A 27,888-nucleotide genomic window follows, 5' to 3' on the forward strand; every position below is an offset into this window, starting at 1 on the left:
AGTCAGAGTTTAATTCCCCTACATACTGAGAGTGGCTGTAATCATGAACTCTCCCTCTACCCCACAAAGTGCTCTGACATCAAACTACAGGCAGCCTACCTGTACATACTACCTCACAAATACCCCATTAGGTACTTGTAGAGCAACCTTGTGTACAAAACTCCCACATATGTGCTTTCTTTCATCACAACTCTCTGAATGTATCCAAGTGGATTCCTTTTTTTCCTTTCTGTCAGATGAATCCAGATCCCCAGGATGGCTTTCAAAGTTTGCCACTGCTAGGCATGTTGAAAGGCCAGATTCATGCCAATACAGCATTTATACCCGTCATGTGAGTCTACAGATATAGTAAATGTGCAGCTCAGGACAGATCTGTGAATCTACACAAATGAAAGAGAGTAGAGAGTACTTTTTTTTTTTTTTTTTTTTAATGCTTGTGAAAGTTTTAATATGTGTTAATAAATATAAAAATCTTTTGTATGCTCAACTACAAAATTCCATAATTTATTGTAGGTTTTCTGATATATATTTTATTATCGCATATGTACAACAGGCTGGCTTTCAAGAATAGCCTTAAAAAGCATGAGCAATGGAGTAGTTCATCTGTGACTTTTATAATGGACCATAAATGTTTCAGAAGAATGGTCTGGCGAGGGACTTCTTGACTCATGTTTTGTTCTGCAGGGTCTGAAAATAAAGAATGTGCATGTATTTAACAATAAACTATACAGCTTTGTTTTGAACTTTGGTTTAATTGAAATCAGTGGCAAAATTCCCCTCCTTTTATGATGAACACTGTGGTATAAAGTAATTCCCTTCACCATTATTAATGTGCTGTTCTTTCTTCCATCCCCTGTATTCTTTAAATCTGAGTTTTATTTATATGCTGATATTCCTGTAACTGCAAGCCTAAAGAGAAATCCTCTGTGCCCATATATCCTTGACTTGCCTTTTGCATTTTTCTGCATGATTCGTCTTTGATCTGCCTCTAAATTTAATAATGAAATTCGACTCAATATCCCTCCCACTATATATGGCTCCTGCTACATCATGTTCTGTTACCTATCATCTGACAGTGTAATTCTTGAATTCTGGCCATTTAATTTGGTCCAAGAAAATGTATCATTTAAGAAAAGGCCACGTTCATTTGACTAAGTGAATGCACATTTCTGTTTTCTTACTGAGCACTGGCATATGGGCAGTTTTTTATACTGTGTGTGGGAATGTTTACAGAATCCTATCAGCAAAAATGGTATTTGGCAAGAATATTAACTTCAATAGCAGCATTCACTGTTTGGTTTTTAAATATGTTATAATACTGAATATTCTCATTTCCTTTCTGCATTACCTCTGCCTGCTACAGAGCTAGAAAGGTAGCCTTGCAGAATTTTTGAATTCAGATTTCACCTTCTCCTGCCTTGGGACAGGAAATGAAACCTCCTAAAGCCTGGGATCTCTGTATGAATGGAGGGCATTGTAGATATGCATCATATTTCACTTCTTCCTGCTGACACCCACAATGTCAGTTCTTTCCATCACTGGGACATGCTGAACTGTTTTTAAAGACAATCACAGTGCCAACCTTTCAACTAAATCAAAACATTTTATTTTCTGCTTTTCCAGTTTCCTAGAACCAAAGATTAATACTCCTATCAAATTACCTGATCTTTAGGAGAGTCAACAGGACTATTCCTAGGATGAGAACTATGCAGGAGGAATAGGCAATAATGTAGACTGTTTCACCTATAAGCCAAAACCAGAAAGCAGACAAGAAACATTTACTTCTGTGACAAGAATCAGGTTTGAGATCTGAATTGGAATACATACATGTACATATGCACACTAAATTAGCAATCAATTCTGATGCCAATAATTAAAAGGAGGAAAAAAGCCTAGGTGGTATGCCGAAGGTAAGAATTACTCTTCCTTCATCAGCTGGTGCAAAATCATTTTCAGACTCCTCTTAGTAAATACCAGCTCCATGTGTAGTGATACACTTCATATGTGTACCACTACCTTTTACTGTACCCCAGGGAAACTGCAACAGCTTGTTACTCTGATTTATGTTTTGGAGTATTTTCCCTGTTGATTTTGAGGTGTTAATTTTATTCGATGTATTGAAAGAAATCTGGCTCTTACATATCTGCTAGGTTTCTTTTTCTTTTCCACATATTACCATAATTGCAGTGTGAAGCAATAGTCAATCTAGAATCAAATTAATGTGAAATGGGATCTAGCATTGTGTTTCTGGGCCTCGTGCCCATGGAGTTTCCTCTTTCTCTTAGGCTGCTCACCAAGAAGTCACTTAGGCAGTTTACATGCTAAAAATTCCAGCTGTTGAACAACTGGGAATTGTTTCAACTTTTGTTTCCCAAATGAGGGAAAACTTGTTTTTGCTGGTGGAAGAAATGTAGGAGTTTTGATCAAATATTCTGAAGAAAAAAAAATGGTCTTGGTACAAAACATCAGCCCAGAACTTGGCATCAAAGGGTACAGAAATTAGACGAAAAGAGGACTCAAAATCAGAGCCACAAGAATAAAGAATGAAAATTTTTACTTACTTACTTTTACTTTACTTACTAAGTAAGGTTTTCCACCTTACTTAGTCAGGGAAACACCCACCAAGGAAGAGGCAGAGTCTCAGCCCCATCACTTACCTGAGGTGGGAGAAGGTCAAATTCTGGTCTCTGAATCAATTGTGATTATTATGTAGTACGTGTGTGTTTGTGCATACACACACACAAGCTATTGAAAAATGCTTAATGTGGTGAATATTTGATGGAAGAGGGTGTATTTTGGTCCCAGTGCAGGACTGCTAATACCATATGTTCAAAGATGGTGTCCCTCCTCTCAAGTTATGACAGCTCTTTAAAGTGATAACTTTTAGGAAAAGAATAATTTTTAGTATTTCTTTGCAATTTTTGATCTTCATTGTGCACTGAAGTCAATTTTTAAAACTTCCTATAACTGCAGGGGCTGTTATATATATATATATATATATATATATATATATATGCATGTATATATATATATATATATATATATATATGCATGTATATATATATACATGCATATATATATATATTTAAGTGGAAAGACACTTCAGACAAATAGAAGTTTTCACAGTACCTCCCTTACCATGAGGATTGATAAATTATTCTGAAGAACAGTCATGGATGGTAAAAATGGAATAATCAAATTTTACCAAAATATTTTTTAAGAATTTTGAAAAAATATTGCATTCTGATTAAATAAAACAATCTAAAATGATCAAATGAAATCCAAATGTTCTTTTTTGTGTGTAATTTTTACAAAAAAGATATATTTTTGGTGAACTACTTTCTTGTAAAAGAGATGTTGATTATATTTTCAGTTCTGTGGGGAACACGTGAAAGTTGTTAATAATGAGATCATGCTAGAAGCCATATATTTTCTCCTGCCTTCTGAGAAATTAGAGAATTTGCAAGGCTGTGAGAGGGCACAGTTTGGTGACTGAAGGGCTAATTCTTCATTTCATATTTTCATTTTATATATTCTTTGTGGCTAAAGTACTTGAATGTGCCTATTTACGTTTCCTTAAAAAGTTGGGGTGTCTGTTTCTTGATCATAGAATCATAGAATCATAGAATCATAGAATCATAGAATCATAGAATGGCCTGGATTGAAAGATCATCTAGTTTCAACTCCCCTACTCCGGGCAGGGTTGCCAACCACTAGAACAGGCTGCCCAGAGCCGCATCCAGAAAGAAGAGCTCATCCTGACCTTTTTTAAAAATTCGAGAAACAGTTATATTAATTTTCACTATTAATCTATATCCATCCAGTTGTTGAAATGTGAAATACTGATAGTGATGTTAATAAATATAAATACAAAATTTTGTCTCTGTTCATCCCAAGTCCCAACCATGAAAACCAGAATACACATGTAAATTCTTATATGACATAACAGTCTCTTATGTCTGACCCCATTTTGATCACTGTATACAAGTTATTGATCAGCTGAGTATGATCTAAAAAAGAATGTTTTAAGGCTTAAAAAGCAGTACCTTAAACAAGCAATAAAAACTGAAATTAAGCACATTTGTAGTTATGGGTTTGTAAACAACTTAAGCTCTCATACTGTGCTCCCATTCACATTTAGCAGGCATCACAATGATTGAATACATGATTAAAAATTAGAATATTTTCCCACTCTTAGCAGAACTGGTTTAAAAAAAAAAAAAAAAAAAAAAAGCATACCTAGGTACTTATATCATTACTCTTGAGAAGCAGCCGTCTCTGTTTTTTGGTTCTTCTCTTCTGCACTGAGGTGCCAATGAGCAAACCTCTTTTGGGTTCTCTGACCAGGTGGAGAAAAGGATACAAATATCTGTGTGCCTTGTGAGGAGTGAAAGGCACAAATAATGTGTAAAGACTTCCAGTAGAACCAGATAAAATGCGAGATGTTTCTATCTCCGTATACCAAAGAGTGAATTGACACCAGTGGAGAGCAGACATTTCCATTGCAAAGGTGCAAGGCTGTACTGGGCTGTACTGTCCTGTGGAGGTGTTTCATGCTCATGAGAAGCTAGGGGACCAACCTAGGGACAAGTCTATGGCAAAGCCAACATGACTGTGTGACAAATGTCTAACCCTTTCTTGGATAGGCTGTGAACCTCAGGGACACAACCAATGGAGCAGTAGGTACCAGTGAAACACTAGATGAAGCAGTGTATATAGACATACAAACATTTCCAATGACAAAGTTTTGATAAAGGATAGCTGTGCGCCCAGCAACTGGAACAATTAGTGGTATCAGTCTTGTGGAAATCTACCTGTATATGTAGTGAGATGGCTGTGAATATTGATCAGATAGATGAATTTTGGATTGTGCTCAAAAGTTTCTTGGCTACCTGCAGCTTCTCACAGGCTTTTTCTACATTTATAAAACAATGAGATCGACAATGTTTCATACTTTACAAATTAAAGTTGCTGGAGCTGAACTAATCTCAGTTCCCACAGAAGCTGGTATAATTATAGATAAACCTTGCCAATTACTTGTTTATCTAGATTCTCAGCACAGCAAAACTGCTCAGTAGAAAATATATGATAACTCTATAATTTAAGAGGAAAATAACATGAATTCCAAGAGTTTTGGGTCAAGCCCAATTTTATTGTATCTCACAAGAACCAGATAAGAGTGCTGTATACCTAACTTCTTCCAGCCAAAAAATACTTTAGCTCCAAAGCTCTACACTGATGAAAGTAAGTGCTTATCTTCACACATGATTCATTTTTCAAATTAAAGTGTAAGAAGCAATCTTTTCAATTATATGAATCTGTAAAATCATAGCAATGATTTGCATAGAATGAAGTCAAAACTAGGCTGGAAGTGCATAACTAGGTAGGCAATAAAAATATTTTCTGAAATTTGGAGAACATTTTTAGTTTATCACATTATTATTATTATTATTATTATTTATTATATTTTATAAAATGACAAAAAATTCTGGCCCCATCTGAACTTCCAGAAAAAGTCTCATTAACTTTTGTATGATCAGGATTCTGCCCACATCACACCTTGTTAACCAGGCCATATCAATTGACAGACATCTATGTTGTGTTGTTATGTACCCTCCTGGGTATGTGAACAAGAATAAATCCAGTTAAGACTGTTAATCAGCCCTCTTTTTATATTGCAAGCCAAAGGCCAAGGGCAGAGGACTTTATCTTTTACATCTTCTTTTCAGGATAGCCTGTGGTTCAATATTACTGGCATGAACCAGTTACTTGTGTGGTTGATTTCACTGAGTCAAATGGAGCCCCTTTACAATGGTAAAGCAGAAATGATACCTCTCCTCTCTCCATGTGCCAGCTGCGCCAATGCTTCCCAAAGCAATTAAGTGCTTTTGTTACCTAATCTTGTATTTGAACATCACAAATGTATTTAGGAGGCTAAGGTCTTTGAGATACATCATGCCATGATGTAAAAAGTTAGCAGGCATCAGATGCTCTGCAGCAACACTTTATGCATACTCAATGAGTCCACAACAAGTGGTTATCTCTTGTGTACAGAGTTGGGCATTTGAACTACTTTTGACCCAAGGTATTTGGCTACTACATTCACATCAAAATGTCTGTGTTTACACCAGAAGCTGGAATAATATTTCCCTGCTGAAAAGGATTATATTTATTAGCATATATATTTGAATATGTTTATATTTATTATTTATTATGAAACACTCCTTTTATAAAAACAATCCTATTCAGTGATTTGCAGTACTTTCTTCAAAGTTTTTGAACTTTTTAGGAACCCTGTTTTTTGAATTAAAAAATTTAGAGACTGATGACTCATCTGTAGATGGTCATTAATATGAATTTGTGAAAAAAACTTTTATTTTAGGCAAACTAAGCAAAGGATTCTTCTGAGATTTTAAGGTAGGGACAGCACATCAGCAAATGTTATCTCCAGCTTTCCAAGTTCAGCAAATATCCTTAAACATCTCTAGACACACAAAAGGCCATATTTGACAACTTAACCATTTTGCCTCTGCACCACGGGATTCTTCTTGGGATTTGATTTCAGTAAAAATAAATATTTTGTGAAGATGATAACTCCCTTTGCAGCCAGAGTAATGCACATTTGCTAGCATATGAATCCAGGATTCTGGGTTAGATTTTTGGCAGTGGTATTTATGAAACAATTTGCAATATGGTTTTTATCATCAGGTAAATATCCTGAATCAGATTCTTCTCCTTGACCTGACTTCCTATGAGACATTAATGGGTTAGAGAGTTCCCAGCTAGAGTACATGACAGGTCCAATAGGATGAATATTTTATTGTATGGTTTAGGCTGGTCAGCATTCTTTGTGTTTTTCTAAGACCATCCAAAATTCTGTTAGAGTTCAAGGATGGGTTCTTGGAAAGCATTCAGATTTCAGTGGGAGCAGAATTAACTGGGTGCAGACTGCTTTTTGCAAGCATTTATCCAAATATTTGAGAGAAATGCATACTGCATTTTACCTAATGAAAGGTTCTGCAGTTAGAACTAGTCACTGAGGTGAAATAGCTCCCATTTTACTTTTTCCCACTTAGAGCAGAATTTCTTCCATTATAACTTGTATTATTTAACCACTAAAGTCTAGTTCCAACTACAAATTCAGGCTTCCCTTTAGTTGGCAAAGAGACTCCAACACTTCTAGCATACAGCAAAGATGCTAAAATTAATGCTAAAATTACATTTGAATGCTCAATTATTCATGATATACGTCTCAGGAATCCTATTCCTACCAATCTATATTTATATGTCCTATGTTGCCTACTTCAGCAATAGCTGAAGGATGGTGACAGAATATCCTTCTTTTTGTACTGCATGCAGAACTTGAATTACTTTTTAACTGTTGAAGGTGTTCAGTATTAACATTACTGAGAACTACAGAACTATTTTGTGGTAATATCTGAAGTATCGGTGCTCTGCCCTGTACAATGTAGAGAACGTCACTCTCATTAGAGTCAATATTTGTGCATTAAGCTTTTTAGTGTTCTCGCTCTGTAATGAGGTCCTTCAAAAGAAAATATAAAACTCATATTCTTTCAACCATGAGACAATTTGTATATTAATTCAATATCCTTCAACTTTATGTCACTTACTTGCTCACTGTAAATGCATGCAAATAAAACCAGATGCAGCTCTTCAACCCTTGGGATATCACAATCCACAATTGCATGCCCTTCTGTTGCATGAGAAAGTAATATCTGATGGAGTGTAACACAAGATGCTTCTCAGATCACTTACTGTGTCTCCCTAATTTTGTTGTTTTAACTAGTATGGCACATATAGGCAAGAGAATCACGAGAGAAGTAGGTGTGACATCAAAGATAATCATTTATACTACACATTATGACTACTACTCTCTAATGACTGTATGGAGAATCAGACGCTGGCGGGCTTAATAGCTTAATTTTCCACAATTATAATATAGTGATTGTGAGCCATCTATTTCAAAACCACTTATCATAGAAATTGGTTCAGTCTCATTATCTTTATTTTGTGGTTACATAAGCTAAGGCAAGCAACTAGAGGTTTTTCCACATTATGCTGAATGGGGGAACAACAGGTAAGGCTCACTTTCCTGAACCCACCCAAGAGACCCAACCTTTTGTCTTCTCTATCACACACGTGGGAAATTTCAAGAGTACTTTTATTAAAATCATGAAGTGATTTGCCCAGACTCACCATTCATTGAAGAAGAATGTAGCTGTGCTCTGGAAAGCTTTTCTCCTGGTACTTCTGTATTCACCCAATGAAAACCTTTCTTCTTAATTGAAATTTGACCTGTATATTGGCAAAACATCCATTTTAAATATTATTTTAAAAAAATAATTTATGTGAATATTATTGCTTGACATTTTGATAAGAATTTATAAAGGCAGCTATGTAAAAAATTTACTTATTGATACTCAGTAAACCAGGTGAATGAATGAACGTTAATTCTTCCTTTTTAATCTCAAGTATATTTCCCCTGTAGTTTATTTTATGGGGGAAAAGTGCACTTCAAAGAAACATATTCTTTGCCTCAAACCAACTTAAATTATCTTTCACAGAAACAAATTTAGAAATTTCTCACCAGTTCTAGATCCCTATTGCTAGTTCTCGGTATTTGCCCATTCAAATTTCAGTGTTAAAAATCCTTATCACCAGAACAGTAAAAAGTATCTAAAGTTCATTTCCAGGCCAAACAAATAGGTTTGTAGAAGGGGTTGGATGAGGTCTGGAATAGACTCAATATCTCATAGCTACCATAAAGACAACCAAATTTAACACAGCAAATTACAATCAAAACCGTAATCATATCTCTCTTCAGTTTAGTTGCATTACTACTATGCATCTAAAAAAGAAAAAAAGGACCAAAACAAGCAAGTTTCAAATCACTGTGCAACTGTTCTGTATAGTAGATGCCAATCTTTTATTTAGCCAAAGGCTCTGGATCCCCAGTCTGTTTTTGATTGACTAGCAGGAACTTCATTGCACCACAGGAGCAAACAAGCTTCTGTTCTTCAATCCCAATTAGGTTAGGGAAGTTTCCATCACAAAAAACCCTTTTATCCTGAGACTGCTTCAGGGAATGGCAAAAGCTGATGAGCAATTATTTGATTATTATAATGTGAGGGTCATCTTTTTGCTTTATAGGTAAAGAATAACTAACAGAGTGATGTGATCAGTCATTTGGACTATTAGATACAGCTGTAAAGCAAACAAACAAATAAATAACATTCATCAGCAAACTCACTGCCAGTACAGTCTCAAATCTAACAGTGTTATGGTATTGCTTTGTCAGGGAAGCTAGTACTTAATTTTAATTTTTTTCTCAGGCTGAATTTTAGTACTGATTATCTAACCTTAAGGGCAATGTTTCTGCAACATGATTTTAATTTCTGGGTAGACTTTGAGTGACAAGAAAAAATTATACCATTATCAGTGGCAATTTTTTGACCACTAAAACTCAAGAATTAGCTAATTCATTCAATGAAATGCGTGCATGCAATTAATATGTTTTTAAAAGACATCCCATCAGACAGAACTATGAAATAATTAATCCTTTTCATTGAAATCTTTGGGAATAATTACTTCTCCCTAGGTAGCTTGCAAATATATAATTACAAGAAGATGACTGGCATAGGGTGCACTGTTCAATTGAGTTAATCCTAGTGTTTTTACTTAAGGCTAGATCCTGAAGCCTCCATTCACAGTCTTAGCAGCTTTGAGAGTCCAAGTCTTGGTTGTGGATGTGGCCTCACAGTTCTTTCCCAGATAGCTAGTTTGCAATTATTTCCGTGGTGCCGGGAATACAGCTAGAGATAGTATATACATGTACATGTATTTAAATTCAAGGTGAATGAAATTAAAAGATTCCAACAGTATTTTGGATATAAGAAGTTTAAACTGTTTCCTCTTAACTGTGTAGGTCTACATGATCCTCTACCAACATATACAAAGAAAAACAAATGAATTCCTCTCCTGGAAAATGGAAATTAATGCATTGCCTTCCATGGCTTGTTTTCTAACACAAGCAAGACCTGTGCTCAGAAGTAAAAGCTAGAAAACTCTTGGTTCAATTTTTTATTCTTTCTCATTACTGTTAAGAAACTGTGAAAATAGAAGACTACTAATTTCAATGATTTTTATGATTTTTCACAACACAGCTAACCTGTGCCTAAAATGCCAATCATTTTTAAGGTTAGCATTTATTAGATAGCTTCCTAAATATATGTCAGCCAGCTTACAGTTTAAGAAATACTAATATTTATACTCCAAGGAAGAAAAGAAAGAGAAGAAAAGGAAGAGAAAATAACATAATATATATCATATGTACCAATATGTACCATGTTATTGATACAGACACTACACAAAGGTACAACATTAAGCAAATGGCAGAAAGGCCTTGAAACTTTTCTGATCTGCATAATATTATACACCCCATAAATTATTCTTTTATTGTTATTCCAGCCAGAAAATTAATGTAGTCAGATATGTAGCCAATTTATTGATTTACTGCTAGTATAAAGTATCTCTCAAAATCAGTGAAAAAACTGCACATGCAATTTGTGTTTCCGTTTGGATTAAAACCCCACAGATATCAATCTTGGTGATATCAATGGACTTATAGTAAATATATGCTAAAGATTTGCTGCAAACCAGCAATTTAATTTAAACTTTTAAACTGATTATACTTCAATGTGTCATGTGTTACTCACGTAGCTCACTGAAGCAGGTTGTGCTGTGAAGCATATGATGGAAGAGCTTGCACAGTGGCTGTTCTGCTGGAGGTGAATTCTGGCAGGTGCACTCCACATGCAGCATTGTGCCCCAGTTGCTAATGTAGGCTGCTTTGCACTCAGCATTTGCAGAACAGGGCATGTCATCCTTAATTAAAGTTTCAAGACAAGCTTCATCATCATAGCATTTTTTGGTCACATGTCTCCAACATTTTGACTGAAAAGTTTTATATTTTTTCCTGGCAGAAGAAAAGGAAGTATACAAACAAAAAAAGATTTCACAAAAAGGCAGTTAAAAATGATCATAAAAAGACAGTTTATTCTCAAGGTATCATTTCAGTCTTAAAAATCACAATATTTGGTAATAGCTGGCATAATTTGGCTCTGATTTGCACCTAATCAGTTTCAGTGAAACTGCAAATTTGTAATTTGAGAAAACAGTTGGCTTTAGTCAAAAAGTTTTTGAGAAAAAACAACTGTACCCCAAATCAGCACCTGTATACACTTCCCCAGGGTCCAGCAAAAATTATTGTGAATACCAACAGTCTCAGATTGTCAGAGAAGAGATGTGGACAGAGGAATAAGTCCAGTCATCATCATGAAAAAAAAAGAGGCACCTTTCTAGTGGGTAAGCTTGTTGGATAGCATGGTAGGAAGAGTGGATATTCAATGTAATTAAAATAAAAAAATCCACATCCGGTGCTAAAAAACAACTTACCAGCCAAACAAAAACCCCAGACAGAATGCTAACAAAATATGGCCAATGATGTAGAAGAATTTCATTGCATATATTAAACTTTAAAAATTAATTTACAATAGAGATAAGTTATGTGAAGAATTAATTTGTTTCCCAGCTCAATAATCTTAAATGATTTCAGTTTGTTTGCTATTAGGTGGAATAAAATTAGCCTTTAATGTACTAGGTATGACAATAGAAAGGATCTATTAAAGGCTAACTAAAAAATCTGTAGATATTGATTGGAAACCAGTTTATCACTTGCATTAAAGATTAGCGGACAAGAGTAGTAAATTGTTGTTGCATATTGTACAGTAATATATTAAGATAATTTTTCTTAATCATAGGTTATCATTAGGCTGCTAATCAATTGTTCATATTGTATAGTTCTTACAAGCAAGTGACATGGAAAAATGTGGAGTGTTACAATGCCAGATAGGACCTTATTGTAAATATTTTCATTATACAAAGAAAGGCTTCAAAGCAGATGCCACCTCTGTACTAATGGAATTATTTTTGTTCACCTCCTGATTTATAGATATGTCTAGCCATAATTCACAGAATAATTTTGCTAATTATGTTCACTTATTGTCAATGCCAGGAAACATTAATGCTCTGAAAATAATGGGTAATTCAGCAAGTTTCCATTATGATATTACATGTGTACACATGCACATGCACAGACTTACATTTGTAGCCCAATTCTTCTTGACATAAAAGGGGCAATTCCCACTGACGTCAATCTGAATAGCCTGCACAGAACTGAAAGCATCTCTTGGTCTCCTGCTTTGTTTACTGAAAGTTAATTTGAGCACAGCTTTGAGGTAAAAATCAGGTCTAAACCACAAGGGAACCAGGGACTACACTGAAAATCAAAGTGAGCCAATTGACTATCCCCAAATGGTGGCAATTAAGAAGTGTGAGCATAGGCTAATCCTTTCGTATATTTTCTAAAACAAAATTAAATCTGAAACTGTGTTACTCTTCATTACTTTGGTAGTCTGTGAATGTTTCATGGCAGCTTTTTTCACATTTCAGCATGTCTGAGAAGAAAAGAATAAGATGAAAGTTTTGTGAAGGGGCAAGTGGCACAGTGCTTTAATACAAAGGGTCAGAAGGTGGAAGAGGTAATTACTTTAACCAAACAAACTTCTCCCAGCCTGCTGCATAATTTGTGTAAACAGCTAGAGGGCAAATGTGCAGACTGGCAGGTGTTATCTGAAGAAAGTGCTAATGAAAATACCTCACAGCACAGTTTGTCCAGTTGAAATGGACAAATGAAATGTTAAGAGTCATGGAACTGGCAGAAGAAAAGGCTGCACTAGGTCCCAGACCTATCAGAAAATGAATGTTTTAGTTTACTTGTGGAATTAATGAATTTGACGCACCAGACATCTATGATAGATAGCCAGGTGGAACCTTGTAGTCACTTTTCAGACCGGATTTCAAAGAATTGCTGTCTGCATCATAACCTAACTTTCTGCCTGGGAAAATTGGGTAAAATGACCTAATAAAACCTAATAATGTGTTATATAAACCTAGTAATATGTTCTCTACCCACATTTGGTTCATCTACATATTTTAAATATTCTGTGTGGTTTTTGTATGTGGTTGTTTGCCCAGAGAGGTTGTAGGTGTCCCATCCCAGGGGGTGTTCAAGACCAGATTAGGTCTTGATGAGGCCCTGAGCAGACTGATCTAGTGGGTGGCATCCCTGCCCAGGGCAGGGGGGTTGGAACTAGATGATCTTTGAGGTCCCTTCCAACCTAAGCCATTCTTTGATTATATCTCTTTCATGAGATGTTTTAAAGGCCCCTTTTGGGTGAGTTCGTGTGAAGAGGTTCTCTAGATACCCATGTGTTTGAATGGAAAAATGGTTATGATGCAAGAGTAAGCCATAGGGAGAAAAAGCACTTGCTGAAAAGGTGGAGTATGAAGGTTTTCTAAGTGCTGATAAGCTCTAGAGAGCTGTTCAACTTGCAAGAATCAGCAGTGCATGCTGGCAAAGAGTCTCTGCTATACTACCCAAAGACTGGCTTATAAGTCAGTGCAATATTACTTTTATAAGCCTACAGCTGAAGTTGGCCATGAGCATACAGTTGAAGTTGCACTAACCACTATGAGGGAAGGTGTGAGTGTGTGAACAAACTCTGTGAGGGAACAAACGAATGTGTGGTGTAAATGCCTTCTGCTGTTGATAACATTTGGAGTTAATCAAAAATAACAGCATAAAGAACAGAAGATGTTCTAAGAAGTACTGACTGTGACCTCTGTCCTCTTAATTTTATCCCATATCAAAGAAAAGGGACTTTGCAACAAACCCTTATCTTAGAACATTCCTTTTGCACCTGAATAGTTTGGAGTAGTGCTATAAGGTGATTATCAGATCTTGTGCAAAAAAATAAATAAAAAAATGACCACACCAAAAATTGTGTTCTAAAACTGACATCTAACTAACATGTCATGATCAAAGATTAAAGATGGTAAACTTTCTGCTGTTTCTATCCATGAAATATGGCTTTTTTAAATGTTAAACACAAAAGATGATATAGAATGGATACAGTGCAGAAAATAATTTTGCTATAGATGAGAAATATGGCACATGTAAAAAAATATTTGATCAAAAAATTATTCTCAGTCGTATGGCTAGGCAAAACTTAGGAAAAGTAACATTTTTTCTACTTACCAGCAGAATTCATTTTCCTCACACATGTGAATTACATTTAGGCATGATGGGTGAGGAACTGCAGTAACTGCACAGAGCTTGCCATGAAGAAGTTCTTTGGCTCTGTGGCAGGATTCATCAGGCTGGATACAATCACAAAATATCATCATTTGGGCAACTTCCAAAGGCATGTTGTGATAGAAGAACCTGATGGCTGCTTGACATTCTTCCGTGTTGCACTTCTTACTTACTGAGCAGACCTTAAGGTACAGGGACAACTGTTTGTTACATACTTCATCTTCAACACAGTCCTTGTTCACATCCAAACAGGTTCTGTTTGCTGTGTGTGCTAAAAAGAATAATGATTTTTAAAATGAAATCACAAGAAAACTTTCCTCAAGTGACAACTGGTGATCAAGTGAATTGATTATCCTGCCTGTTATATTCCCATTAAAAACAAGTTTGACTCCCAAAAGCTCTGAGACAGCTCTTCCAGCACTGCCTCTTTTAAGTCCATTCTTTAGCCTTCATATTCCTCCCTTCTACTGCTTGGCCCTCATAGGTAACCCCCCTGCAAGTTTCTGCCCTTGCCAGATGGTGAGGAAGAAGAAAGTGAGAAATGGAGAAATGGAAATTTCTTCATAGAAAGTAAGGTTTCTGGGAGCTAGTGGTTAGTGGATACTTGAACTACTTGAAAATGCTGACATCTCCCACTGGGCTACAAAACAACCAGTGGAAAAGAGAATACTCTGTTTTTTAAAGCTAGTTCAGTGTTTTTTTATTTTTTTTTTTTTGTGTGTGTGATTTTTTTTTTGTGATTTTTTTTTTTTTTTTCTCCCAGCCTATGCTATACACCTTCCAAAAAGATCTAGATATTTCTGACCTTATAATGTGGTTACCTTTTGGAGTAAGTTTTCCCTCTATATCAGAAATGGTATTTTTACCTATCATTTTTGGATTTTTTTCTATAGAGTAGTTTAACTAAGAATACATAGGGTTCTATTGTTTCCCTTCTGTTCAGTAGCTTAAATGAAACTATTCATTTTAATCTGGAGATACAGTGTACATTATGTGAACAGAGAACTGAAACTAGTTACTAGGATATATAAATAAATTCAGAATTACCTTTTTTGGAGAGAGCAGATAAACTCCACTGTAATTTTGTTTCCATACTAATATTTTCTAGAACAAAAAATATGTGGATATAAGCATGTGCAATGATAAATCATGTCTCAGCTTAGTTCTCAACTTTAAATTATTGACTGTGTTGCTGGCCTAGTGCTGGTAGTAAAAATAAACAAGATAAAACAAATCTGCTTGATCAAATAGGAACTGTCAGCTTGTTAAACTCTAAAAGCACTGTTAAATATATTCACAGATTTTGGGGTGAAAACGCAGTTTCTCAATTGCTGTTGATAACATTCTCTACATAATTATACATCCTTTGAACAGAAGAAGAGTTTTAGAGCTGCTCAGCACAGAGTAAAATCAGGGTTACTGTAAATAAATAAAGGCCAGAGGCCTTAACATGTTCATCAGTACGTACAGTTTTTAAAACTCAAAAGGTTTGTCAAGTGTTAAAGTAAATGCAGGCAGAGAATTCTTATTATTAGAAAACTGTTCTTTTTTATTATTATTTTTGTTTTTAGTTATAGTGAAGTACTGAAAGGGACTGATTAAGATCAGGTTTTGAAAGATTAACACATTGAAGGAAAATAGAATTTGCACTTAGGCTATTGTTTTGCTATCAGATTATTCATTTGCATCTAAATAACCTCTTAAAACTATCTTGTTTCTAAGGTTAAACTGCAAACAATTAAGAGATTTATTTATTTATTTATTTATTTTTCACAGATGTGCTCATAATAATGCACATATGAAAGGACTCAGATTCTTGGAATAGCACTAACCTGTGTCAGTGTCCTGACTTTTATCATCATCATCATCTTCAACATCATTTTCATTAACTGCTGAAACTTGGTTCTCTTGAGAGTATTGTAAACAAGGGTTGTTAAATATTCCCTTCCATATTTTAAGGCATCTTATTTGAAGTGGCTCTGAGCACTTGCACTCTCCTAGCACTGTTTTCTTCAGTTCTTTCCATGCCGACAAGCATTCCTGGCCACCTGTTGGGAGCCTGCATTCTTCTGCCTCTGCCTGGCATGCTCGCTGGAAACTCTTATACACTAAAAAACAGTATGGGTCTTCTTGACAGCGTTGTTTTGCAATGCTGCAGTCATTCCCTATTTCATCTGTGTATCTTTGGTTTTGGTGGTTTCTGTCTTGCCTAAAATTCAGCTCAGCATCAGATTTTGAGGAAGTTTTCAAATACTCTGTCCAAATAGGTAAAAAAAAAAAGAAAAAAGAAAAAAAAAAAAGAAAAAAAAAAAGAGAGAGACAGGTATCATAAGGAAGTTGGAAATTCATCGCTGGTCAGCTCATAAAAACCTGCAGGAAAATGAGTTAAATGTCCCTAGTCATGACATAACTAAATTCAGCTGTATGTATATATACACAATTTTAGCCACCAAGATTGGACATAAAATGGATTATCATTTCAATTCACTGCATAATCTCTGAGGAGAGAATAGCAGTTCCAGAGCATGGTTCATTCATTGCCTAAACTAGTTATTCAAGACAGGAAGTATTACTCCTGAAAGGATCTACCAACACCATGAGCTGTCCTTTGTATGTAAAACCCATACTACTGTAACTCCATTCAAGCTTTTTGCTATACCAGTAAGAAATGTAACCTCATTTAATGGAAAATTTTTCTTTTTCATAATTAAAACTTTATGTTTAATTAGTTACCTTTGTCAGTACTGCATTGTTTCCCAAGCAAAGCTGTGACGCTACAGGAATCATCTGTAGTGCAGACACAGTTCTTAAATTCTGGGTATTCGTCAGCCAGGACCTGGATGATTCTATTACAGCCACTAGTGTCTTCTGCCTTGCATCTATTACCTAGAACTCACATTTAAAATTATAATGTTGTTAATGTTTATGAACGCTTAAGGGATGTGGTTACATAAAACAATTCAATTGAAGCACAAAAATAATGTGTTTTGCCAAGAGAAGATGGTTCGAGCCTAGTTTTGTTTGAAAACCAATCATAATTTACAAATTTTAAATAATATTCTGGGTGATGTAATAAAGTTGTGGGTACAATATTCCCTTGTATTCAGTCTGAACTATTACCAGAATATCTGTTCATGTTCATGTTTCCAAAGCACATAAAATGTTAAAATGATTACTTCTGTCAGGAATTAAACAGAATTAGTGTACTTTTGGCTTATAGGAGAGTTCATTTAAGGGACCATATTCACCGGAGTCCACAGAGAGGTAAGCCAGGAGACACCATTGTGCTGGATTGCAATGACAGCAATACCTGCAAGGAAGGGGAATAGAGGAGCAGAATAGTTGGGATCTGAGACCACTTCTACAGAGCATGTGAGACAAAATATATCAATCACCCCTCTGCTTATGGACTAAATGGTTTTCATTATTGTTTAAGATTGTTACACATTTCTTAAGAAAGTTACATAAGAAGCAGTTTATTACCATTTAAGTAAGTTTTATAATGTGAAAGTCATGGTCTACTTTGTCAAAGTAGGTACACAGTTCCCCAGACCAACACATTTTCCTCTCATGAATATTAATCATCTCACAACATGGAAGATAAGAAATATGTGGCTCACAAGAGGCACGTACGTATTCAGGCAAGTCATGGGGTGGCACAAGGATTTGTTTTAATCTATTAAATGCATATGCTACTGTCTCTGCCCTGTCAACAGTGATGCCTTGGTTCCTGCCTTGCTGCTTCCCAGGTGGGCAGTGTGGAGTACCAGCGCTCCAGGAAAACTGCAACACTCACAGCCATGTGTCACCACTGCCACTGACAAGTTTTAATGGGATTACAGCTTTAATGTCATTTATATATCGTTGACAGGAATATCAGTGGAAGGCAGTCAAGATGAAGGCCTGCAAGAGGAAAGAGTGCACTTTGCCTGTGCCTGAAGGAATGAGGATAAACTACGCCATAGTGCACATCCCCATCCTACTACTCCCAAATCCTTTTACAAACAGTGCCTCTGTTGCCCTTTTTCCAGTTGGTGTTGCTGACTAAGGAGACTTTGGGTTTGAAAATATGCACTGCTCCAGGGGCATGTCACAGTTCAGCAAGGAATCACAACTCCCAGTCTCTGCTCCAACTTCACCTCCTGCTTCAGTAAGGGAGGAAGTCATAGTGCCTGGGATTGCTTGTATATGTCCATCCCATCTCATTGTTTCTTCTGAATTTTTAGGAATATGACCCTCACCTTTACTCTCACATTTCCTTCTCTTCCTAGTAGCCAAGAAGCTCAGAAGGTCTAATAAGAGCTATTGAAGGTCATGGACATAGGATACTCCCTGACAGTAAAGATAGGATGGAAAATATGTAGTGACATGGAGACTATGGATGCCCATGAATGTAGGTGGAGGAATATTCTACTGTGTATTTTATCCAATGACTAAAGAATAATAAGAGAATTTCAGGAAACAATTTCAGGAGGAAAAGTTTCAGGGGTAGGAAAAACAGTGATGATGAGGAGGGGCTTGTGTAAAAATTAGCTAATTTACAAAATTTATGACTGTCTTCTTCATGGTCTTAGGGACACTTCAAGGTTAGAGGTGGGCAGAGATGAGAAAATAAGAAACATAAATCCCAGTATATTTTATGCAGGTACCCCAGTCTTACTTAGCTTATCTACCTTTATGGTACCAACCACACTACCAGTGTATTGTCCTATGAACATACTGATCAGTTACAGCAGCTGACAACCAGGGGGTGGGATGTAGGTAGTGGGACTATGAATTTACGAAGGGCATAGACAGAATCAGGAAGCTCATCAGATATATAGGGTTCCCTTGCCTGGCCTCTTGAAAGCTGTGTAGAAATAACCTATTATCAGTATTGGTCTGTTTGTACACTGTGTTGATTCAGCTGTGATGAAGAGTAGAAAATATTTTATTGCTGGTTTTCAATTATTTTGCTTTATTATTCATTAGTTCTAGGTAATATATTTTAGCTTATACATATGCTACCAAGGTATTTACAAAAAATGTTCTCTGACCTAATGCTTAGCAGCCATTCTTCATTATTTGATTTATTTATATGTACACAATTTAGGTACATGTGACCACATAGAGAAGCGTACACAGAGTAGAAGCTGACACATCCACAGTGATAATGTCTCTTCTTGCACAGTCAGCTCTGAAGTCATCTCAGTAGGAACTGCATCTGAAGAATGCAAAGGAAAATACAGTGTTTTCCCTTCTAGCACTGGTGAGACTGCATCTGGAGTGCTGTGTGGAATACTGAACTCCTGAGTACCAGACAGACATGGGCATACTGGAGCGGGCCCTACGAAGTGCCACAAATATGATGAAGAGACTGGAACACCTGCCTTATGCACAGAGACTGAGAGAGCTGGGATTATTCATCCTGAAGGAAAGAAAATGATACACATATTCATGTGTATAAATACCTGATGGGAGGGTAATAAAGAAGGAAGGACCAGACTCCTTAGTGGTGTCCTCTGACAGAACAAGAGGTACAAACACAAGTACATAAAAGCTGCCCAGAAAGATAGTGGAGCAACATCTTTGGAAATATTCAAAATCCGTCTGGAAACAGTCCTGTAAGATCTCCTGTAGTTGACCCTGCTTGAGTAGGGGGGATAGGACTAGATCTCCAGTGGTCCCTTCCAACCTCTGTAATTCTGTTACTCTAAGAAAAGTAAACCAGTAAACCTACTTCCAAATCTAATTCAAAATGTGGTACCTTACTTGATTTTTTTCTTTTGAACCCAGATGTTTCCAATTCTGAAACATTAACTACTGGTTAAATCAGGGCTCAAAAGTTTATATTTTTTTTCAGTGAAATAAAAGAATAAAAACCACAAACACGACAAACTCCAAACCTTAAAAATCTTCATTCTGCTATGCTGAAATATTTTTGACATTTTCAAAGCAAAAAATATTGATTCCATAAAAATTAAATATTTTAACCTTTTTCAATCTGACATGTCAACTGACTTGTAGACATTTTGAACTTTTTTTTTTTTTTTCTTCACTGTATATCATGGCATAGAAAAGGAAATGGCAGAAGGGCAGATCTCAGAAGGCCATAAACTGAGATTCTGAAAAGGCTGCTGTAGTAGAGGAGCAGTGATGGACAGTTTGACTGAGAAAGGAGTCACTTAGGCAATTGTCTAGAGTGTCCCCTGTCCTGTTCTGAAGAGCAAAAGATGTAGACCATGATAATGCACACATTTAACTTGGAGTTTACTGCCTGAGAGTCTGAACTATTGAACTTGTACCACAGAGCAGGAGCATTATTATCATTTGTAGTTAGATTTTGATAAAGAAACTAGCAAAAAAGAACTTTTATCTTGTCACCTCCAAATACTACGTTTATGCTCAACTCTAAAGGGGCCTTTTCCACACACATAACTCACTCCATGAAATTTTTTATTTTGCATATGTAGAGTACATTTGACTGATAACATAATGTTGTTCTTAGTAATAATGCTGCTGGTAGGTTTTCTATTATTGTTCCAGTGAACTTTCATAGAGGTACCATCAGCTGTCTGACTGTGGGTCCACACCCTTTGGTACATAATAACCACATTTAGAAAAATTTGCCCTAGACATAACAGGCTATTTGAGTGCTCTGCAATGCTGGAGAGTCTTTGCTAAATGCTATTGTCATAACAAAATATACAGATGCAAAACCAAACAAAGAATCACAGGAGAGTTTATTTTCAGAAGGTTTCCGTGATCCAGTTATATGTCATTAGTATTAGTGAATAAGAAATGTGCTTTAGTGAGAGAAATAGCATACTATGGGACAATGCAACAAATCTAAAGGGGAATCCACAGAACTTATTATACTGGCTCACTTCACCAGGGTATGATGAAGGCTACAGTAGAAATCCTGAACTTTATGTCAAGTAGTCTTTGCACTAATGCTTTTGTGCATGATGTGAGAGATAAAAATTCAGCTTCTAATTTGTGGAGAGGTTTGGGGCTAGACAGTTTATCTTTAGCTCACTGTGTTGAGCCTGGAAGTACTGCATATTCCAATATTTTTCTTCAAATACCAATTTTTGAAACTGCTCCACTTCATATAAAATATTTAAAAACTCAATAGAGCATGAGCTGAAACCCAGTTCCTTTGGGAACTGTTGTAACCATTAGGATATCATGTATTTTTCATTTACTCTGTCTGTTCTTAAAAGTATTAAGCCATTCTATGCAAAGCAGATACGTATCTGGAACAGGACACACTAAGAAGGAACCTCAGATAATTTTCTGCTCTAATTATTTTAAATATTGCCTTGTGACCTGGGACACCTGGGTTCAAATCTCTGCAACAAATCAGATAGCCAGAGCCATTCAGGCAGCTCCTACTGCAGGTGAATATTCCAGCAATGGGCTGTTGAGTGTGAAGCCAGGCAGTGCTTTCTGCTGCCTGGCTTCACACACAGACCAAATGTGAGACTGTGCTCTTAACTCCTGACAGGGTGACATTCACTTCACGAATCCTGCTGAAATTCAGAACAGAGTATGGTGTCAGGACATGGCTGGTTTTGTTCAAGCAATGTCAATATAAGGAGAAGGAGGGTTTTCATGGAGATTTAAATACCTCAGTAATTCCCAGTGACTGAGAATGTGCCTTACAGAATTAAGTTGATAGAAATAGCAGTTACGTACCTAAATCTCTTTGGTTGCATTTATGAATAGGGCCAAGGCACTGACTAGGCTAATGGCAAGTGACTGTGTATAGATTGCTGCACTTTAGTGTGGTAAAGTCCAGTCTGTGAAGATAGCATGGGCCTGGAATTGCTACCAAGGGGCAGTTTTGTGCAGCCAACCTAGGGGTAAGAAAATTAGCTGTATGTGCACATGCTGTCACATGGCAGTTGGAATTAAGGCCAGAAAATAGTCCCTGACCCATTTTATTTACTTATACTGATGTAACCTTGGCAGATCTAGGCCCTTGACATTTATAAGTTAACAGAGGAGTCATCCTAGTGACATTACCATGTTGTACTGCCACTCTTTTTCTCTCTTCCATATTTACATTATATAACAAATGAATACTTAACATTTAATTGCACGGTCTTTGGAACTTTATATTTAAATCTAAATTTAAAGAAGGGAAGACGTTGTGACTGATACCCAATGACTTTTATGTGGTTTGTTCAAGAAGACTCTAGGCCTTTGGAGAAATGAACATTTTCATCTGAAGTACAACAAAGATTAAGATGAGTTTCAGGTCAAACATAATACCTGGTCTTCCCCAACTTAGAACATAATTATACTTTACTTGGAAATGATGCACCAGTCATTGGAAGTACAACAAACAGAGACAGAGACTATTTTTCTGCTTCGTTTTCTTTTTAAGGATCTGTTTAACAATTCAAGGAGGATTAGTCACATTCATAACCTGCAGTTTATTGTATCATCACTCCTTGGAAATGACTCTGATATGTAGGTACTATTCACTGAAAAAATGCAGTATGCCCCCCTACAACACAACTTTCTTTGACGAATGCTTTATTTGATCTGTTTCTTATCATAATATAGCATTAAAAGAAATTATTCTAAGTAAATACTATTTTTCTTTTTTTTTTTCTTTTTTCTTTTTTTCTTTTTTTTTTTGGGCTATTGTATTAAATGAACTCCGAATTACAGAAAGCAAGATTGGAACCTTTTTCCAGTTAAATTCTGGAAAATGATTAACATAAACCCACAAGAACATAATTTCTGCTGAATTCAGGCTTGCTGAATTGGTTCAAACTCTGACCTTGCTTATAGTCCAGAAATTTCATTTACCACCTTATTTAAGGGACAGTGTCACTGTTACTGAGAATAGAAATGGCCACAGTCAAGGATTTCAGACATTTGTTTCTAATACTGTCCTTTGTTTTTTGAAATCTCACTGACTTCATTCAGTTACCACTGTAATATTATGACATAACACGAACGTGCAACAATTCAGCAGTTCAAATAAAATATATATTAAAAAAAAAAAAACAAAAACACGGTGTACACCAAAAAGAATTACCTGAAATATTGCAGACATCTTCAACAATACTCCAGACACTCTCACATCCATTTGCAATATTTATACATTGCTTACTGAAGTGCAGACAGTCAGTAGTTTGGGCAGTAGCTGTATTTATGAAGTACATTAATAACACTGTAAAAATGGAATACAATGACTATTTAACACAACAGATACCTTTAAAATTTACATTTAGACAATAACAATATAATTTAGCGTAGTTTAGTATAGTTTTTTAGATTAAAACTATATAGCCACTCACTTTTTGATAGAATAAAACTTTTCCTGTTTTACACCTGAAAACATAAACTTTTAAGTTTTTAAAGTTTCAGTGTGGCAAATTTTATATTGTTTTTACTCCAGAGTTGTGATATCAGCCATAGCTACATATACCATCCATTCATAGATACAGAATAGAATAGAAATAGAATAGAAATGACTGTAGTTCTGAGATCCCCAATAAATTATAGAGGGAAGACTGAGTATACAATTCAGAGGAAACATGATTTTATTTGGATTGCAATTTCATGAAGCTAGAGGCTACACAGGAGTTCCTATGAATAGAAGACATGAAAGAAATTTGAAAGCTATACAGCTGTTAGATAATAAATAGAATTTTATTTCATAATGCAGTACTATTCACCCTCTTTATTTTTATTTTGCATTTCTTGAAAGCGATCTTCACATTTATGTCTCTGTCTTCCCTGCATGCACTGAACCTAAGGGCCATGTTAATTGCATAAAAAAAAAAAAAAAGGTTCTAAACCTGAAGATTGATGCAGAGTTTTCAAGATAAAGAACTTTTAATCAGCACCACCTCTGGCTTAGGTGTAGAAAATTAGATTGCTTTGCTAAGGAAAGACAAATCAGTTGGGGTTTAGCTTTTTCATCAACATTCCCCCGGTAACACAACCTCTAATTTGTAACCATGTAACCATGTATTTTAATTTGCTGTAAAATCAAGCTTCAGACACAGATTTAAGGCTTTATCAAACTAGCTGCTGAACACCTGCTGGGAGCATTTTCTTTGGATATTGAATGACACTACATCTCCCTACCAATGCTCATTTTTTATGATATTCAGGCAACTTCATTCAAAATTTGAAGAGTTTCCATCTCTATTTAATTCCTTAAATATGATCTCTGAATACAAGGCGTGAAATATTGTCTCAGTACTTGTCCAGACCCTATCCAGAGGAATGATACATTTGAGAAACAAGAAATGAAATACCAAATATGTCTCTTAATGATCTCAAAGAACTGCTACTATTTAGAGTAGATACCATCCCTTCTGGAAATGATGCTTAACATGATGTAATAATGCTGCTGTAGGGAACTCTTTCTGGAGACACATTGATAAGGATGCAGTAACATTTAATACTTTATAACTGATAGGTGCAATAGCATTTAGTGTGCTTCTGAGACATATAAGAGGCCACGTGTGCTTATCATAAGAGGGTGAAGTTGCTGCTAATCCTTTCTCATTTGTGCATATCTCTTCTATTTCTCAGATCTATGCGGGGTAAATTGTGAAAGCAATCATCTTGAGCCTGTGACACTCTTTTAGTCTGCTTCTGCCAGTCCGTCTGGAAGACTGATTGATAGACATGACTCCTGCCAGTCAACAGTGAGGAATATCCAGCTGGCCCATCCAAAGGAATAATTTTGGCTCATTATCATAAAATGTTATTCCTGGGACTGCCTGTAAAAGTTCTAACTGCAAAGTTACTTACTATTTACTTAAATTACAGAGAAAAAATTGCTTATACCTTACAGGTGAGAATGACCTGTATACATGAGGCAGTACAATATTACATATCCAGAAACTTTTAAAGTTTATACTTTTTAAAGTATATTTTGCTGGATGGCCATTTCAATATGCTTTAGGTACTAATGCAGTGGAAGACGTATACCTCCAATTGGGATCCATAGCACAAAGACTCTGTTAAGAGTCCCTGCTGTTAAGAAAGCTTTTCATTACCTTTGGCTGAAAATGAATAGTCAAACTAGGGACTAATTAAAAACCCAATTAGCAGCTCCTTTGTTAGGATTATTTCAGACTGTGTGCATTTTAAACCTGACTGGAAACTGTGCCACAAAAAGAAAGAAATGCTTTTGCAAAATGAAGAGGTAAGTAGCATAATCTGTGATTGAAGCTAATTCAGTCATAAGAAAGGGCTTCTCCAGATCTAATGATGTATTATGGATAGGTCTTTTGTTTCCTCAGTAGTACACTGGTCATACTCTGGCAAGCCTACACAAAGCAGTTTGGCCTATATGATTTTAGAATGAAATGCAATCTAGTTATCTAGCAATCACTTGCTTAAATTGACAACCATTATTTTAGTCATTCACTTTAGTTATTTTGGAGTGTTTGGAATACTCAGAGGCTTGTTTGCACTTAGGAAAGTTCAGGGCATCTAAAAGTTACTTTGCAACTAAAACTTTTAGAGGGATCTAGTTTGATGTGAGGACACGTACATTTAGATTCCAGATGTCTATTTTTGTACAGATGTCAATTCATTTTTTGGAAGAATTTGGTATCTAAATGATGAGGGGGTAAAAAGGACATTGTAACACCTTCATTTTGCAGATTGGGAATTGAGACACAGAGGAATTACAGTGTCTCACCTAAGAATAAAAAATTATCTGGCAGATAATAAAGAATAATAGGAAACTCTGATTTCTCAAGCTGTGGTTTCCTGTGCAACAAGAGCAGCAAGATAGCTAGCTCCAAAGGAGAAAAGCAAACAGTAGTTGATATCAGGGGTTACAATTGTGATAAAAGACAGCTTTATTCTAAGAAAACCTGGAGCAGAACTACCTACAGAATATTTTTAACAGTGGAGTAGAAGTTTAGAATAGTGGGATGGTAAAGAGAGAAGCAGCACATATATAAAATGTAGAGAGGGGAAAAAGAGGAGAGAAGAAATAAAGAATGGGTTGTTTCATGCTCACTTCTACTAATTATTTCTGTACCAGCTTTGTTGTCTTCCACTCCCTCCCTCCCCAACTTTTATTTTTTTTCCCCCTCGATTCAAACAGAAGGGGAAATGTCAATAACCCTCCGTGCAGCACTGAACGCTTTCCACTTAGCAAACATGTGGCTGTTTATTCAGACAAGGCATCCCATCTGCATGTCTCCTCTCCTGCTCAACTTCTTATCCGTTCTGGTTCCGCCGGCTGTGCTACCCATGTTCAGACACACCACCCGGGCCGAGCCTGGATGAAAAAGGGTCAGAGGGACCGGTGGGGAGGAAGCGAGGGGTCCCGGCGAGGATGAGCAGCACTTACCGCGGCGGAGGAGCGCGGCCATGGCTGCAGCTCGGCGCCGGGGCTCGGAGCCGCCCGTTCAGCACCTGCGGAGCGGACAGCGCCCGGACGGCCCCGAGCGGGCACCCTCCCGGTGCCAGCGCCGGGCTTCTTCCACCTCCTTCGGCAGGAGCAGGTGGAATGACCCCCCGCCCGCCCCTCCCTCGATCCCTCCGCCCACAGAGCTTCCTTTGATGCTGTTGTTATACCCTGTGCTTACGTTCTCTCTCTCTCTCTTTTTTTTTTTTTTCTTTTTTTTCTTTTTTTTTCTTTTTTTTTTTTATTTTTCCAACTGCACTGCATCTAGAAGAGAAGTGGTTCTTGGGTTCATTTTTCATGCAATTTGGCACTCCCTCCTTATTCAGCTGCCACTTGATTTCAGGAAGAACTAACAGAGTAAGGCTTTGGCTGATGCTTATAATGTCTCCGGAAAATGTGCTTTCAAGCACTCAGTCTTGTTTAACTGTTGCTGTGTGTGATCGCTTTTTTGTAATGTTTTAGAAGTGAGTTTGATTGTTTTCATCTCAGATGTGGGGCAGGCTCATGGTCTATTAAGTAGAAACAATAGCTGTGGAGCATGTTGGACAGCAGACCAGATGAACAGTCTTACACTTTTCCATAATACTTAGTGTATAGACTTGAGGAACAGTCAGACAGAGGAACAGTCTTGCAAGTTCCATAGTACTTACTTAGGCATCTAACTTCAGGCATTTCATTAAGATACATCAAAAAACAAACAAGCAAACAAACAAAAAAAACACCACCATCAACAAAAAACAAACAATTTGCCATACTAGAGTCAGAAACTGGCCAACCCTAAATTGTACAATCAGTGACATGTCAGCTGAATTTGTTTCTCTGTAGATAGATGCAGGAAATTATTAAAAAAAAAAAAAGTGTTTTCCCTTTTCCAATTTATTTCTGCAAGGAATAAGCCAAGAGAAACAGATGTATACATAGATGCATAATTTGCTTGAACAACCCTCAGACAACCTGAGAGCTCAGAATATGAGTAAAGCCATGTACTTAAAAACCCAGATACAGCTGAAGCAAGAGTAGATAGCATGGACTATAACACTAGCCATGCTGTAAGAGTTCAGATGGGCTTTCCATCTGAACTCTTGTTCACCTAGCTACCTGTCCACCTACTAGACAAAATGAAAAAAGCATGACTACAACCAGTATAAGGTGGCTGAATACTCAAACAACAGTCATTTGTCAGTAAAGAACTTTTTCAGCTGGAGGACCATTCCACTCCCTTTGCTCCTGTAAACAACTCCTGTAGCTCATGCAATGAGCTCAT

General features: G+C 36.4%; 1 protein-coding gene across 1 annotated transcript; it reads right to left on the minus strand.

Annotated features, from left to right (window-relative positions):
* Positions 1–599: 599 nt before the first annotated feature.
* GFRAL (GDNF family receptor alpha like) lies at positions 600–26,589 on the minus strand (the record flags this gene model as incomplete). Its single annotated transcript, XM_084284462.1, has 10 exons — positions 600–687; positions 1,662–1,743; positions 8,218–8,316; positions 10,737–10,996; positions 14,180–14,507; positions 15,284–15,340; positions 16,069–16,491; positions 16,970–17,128; positions 23,274–23,408; positions 26,568–26,589. The coding sequence occupies 10 exons, from the start codon at positions 26,587–26,589 to the stop codon at positions 600–602; spliced, it is 1,653 nt and encodes a 550-aa protein (XP_084140588.1).
* Positions 26,590–27,888: the final 1,299 nt, after the last annotated feature.

Source organism: Netta rufina, assembly GCF_964035555.1.
Source record: "Netta rufina genome assembly, chromosome: 3".
Lineage (NCBI taxonomy): Eukaryota > Metazoa > Chordata > Aves > Anseriformes > Anatidae > Netta > Netta rufina.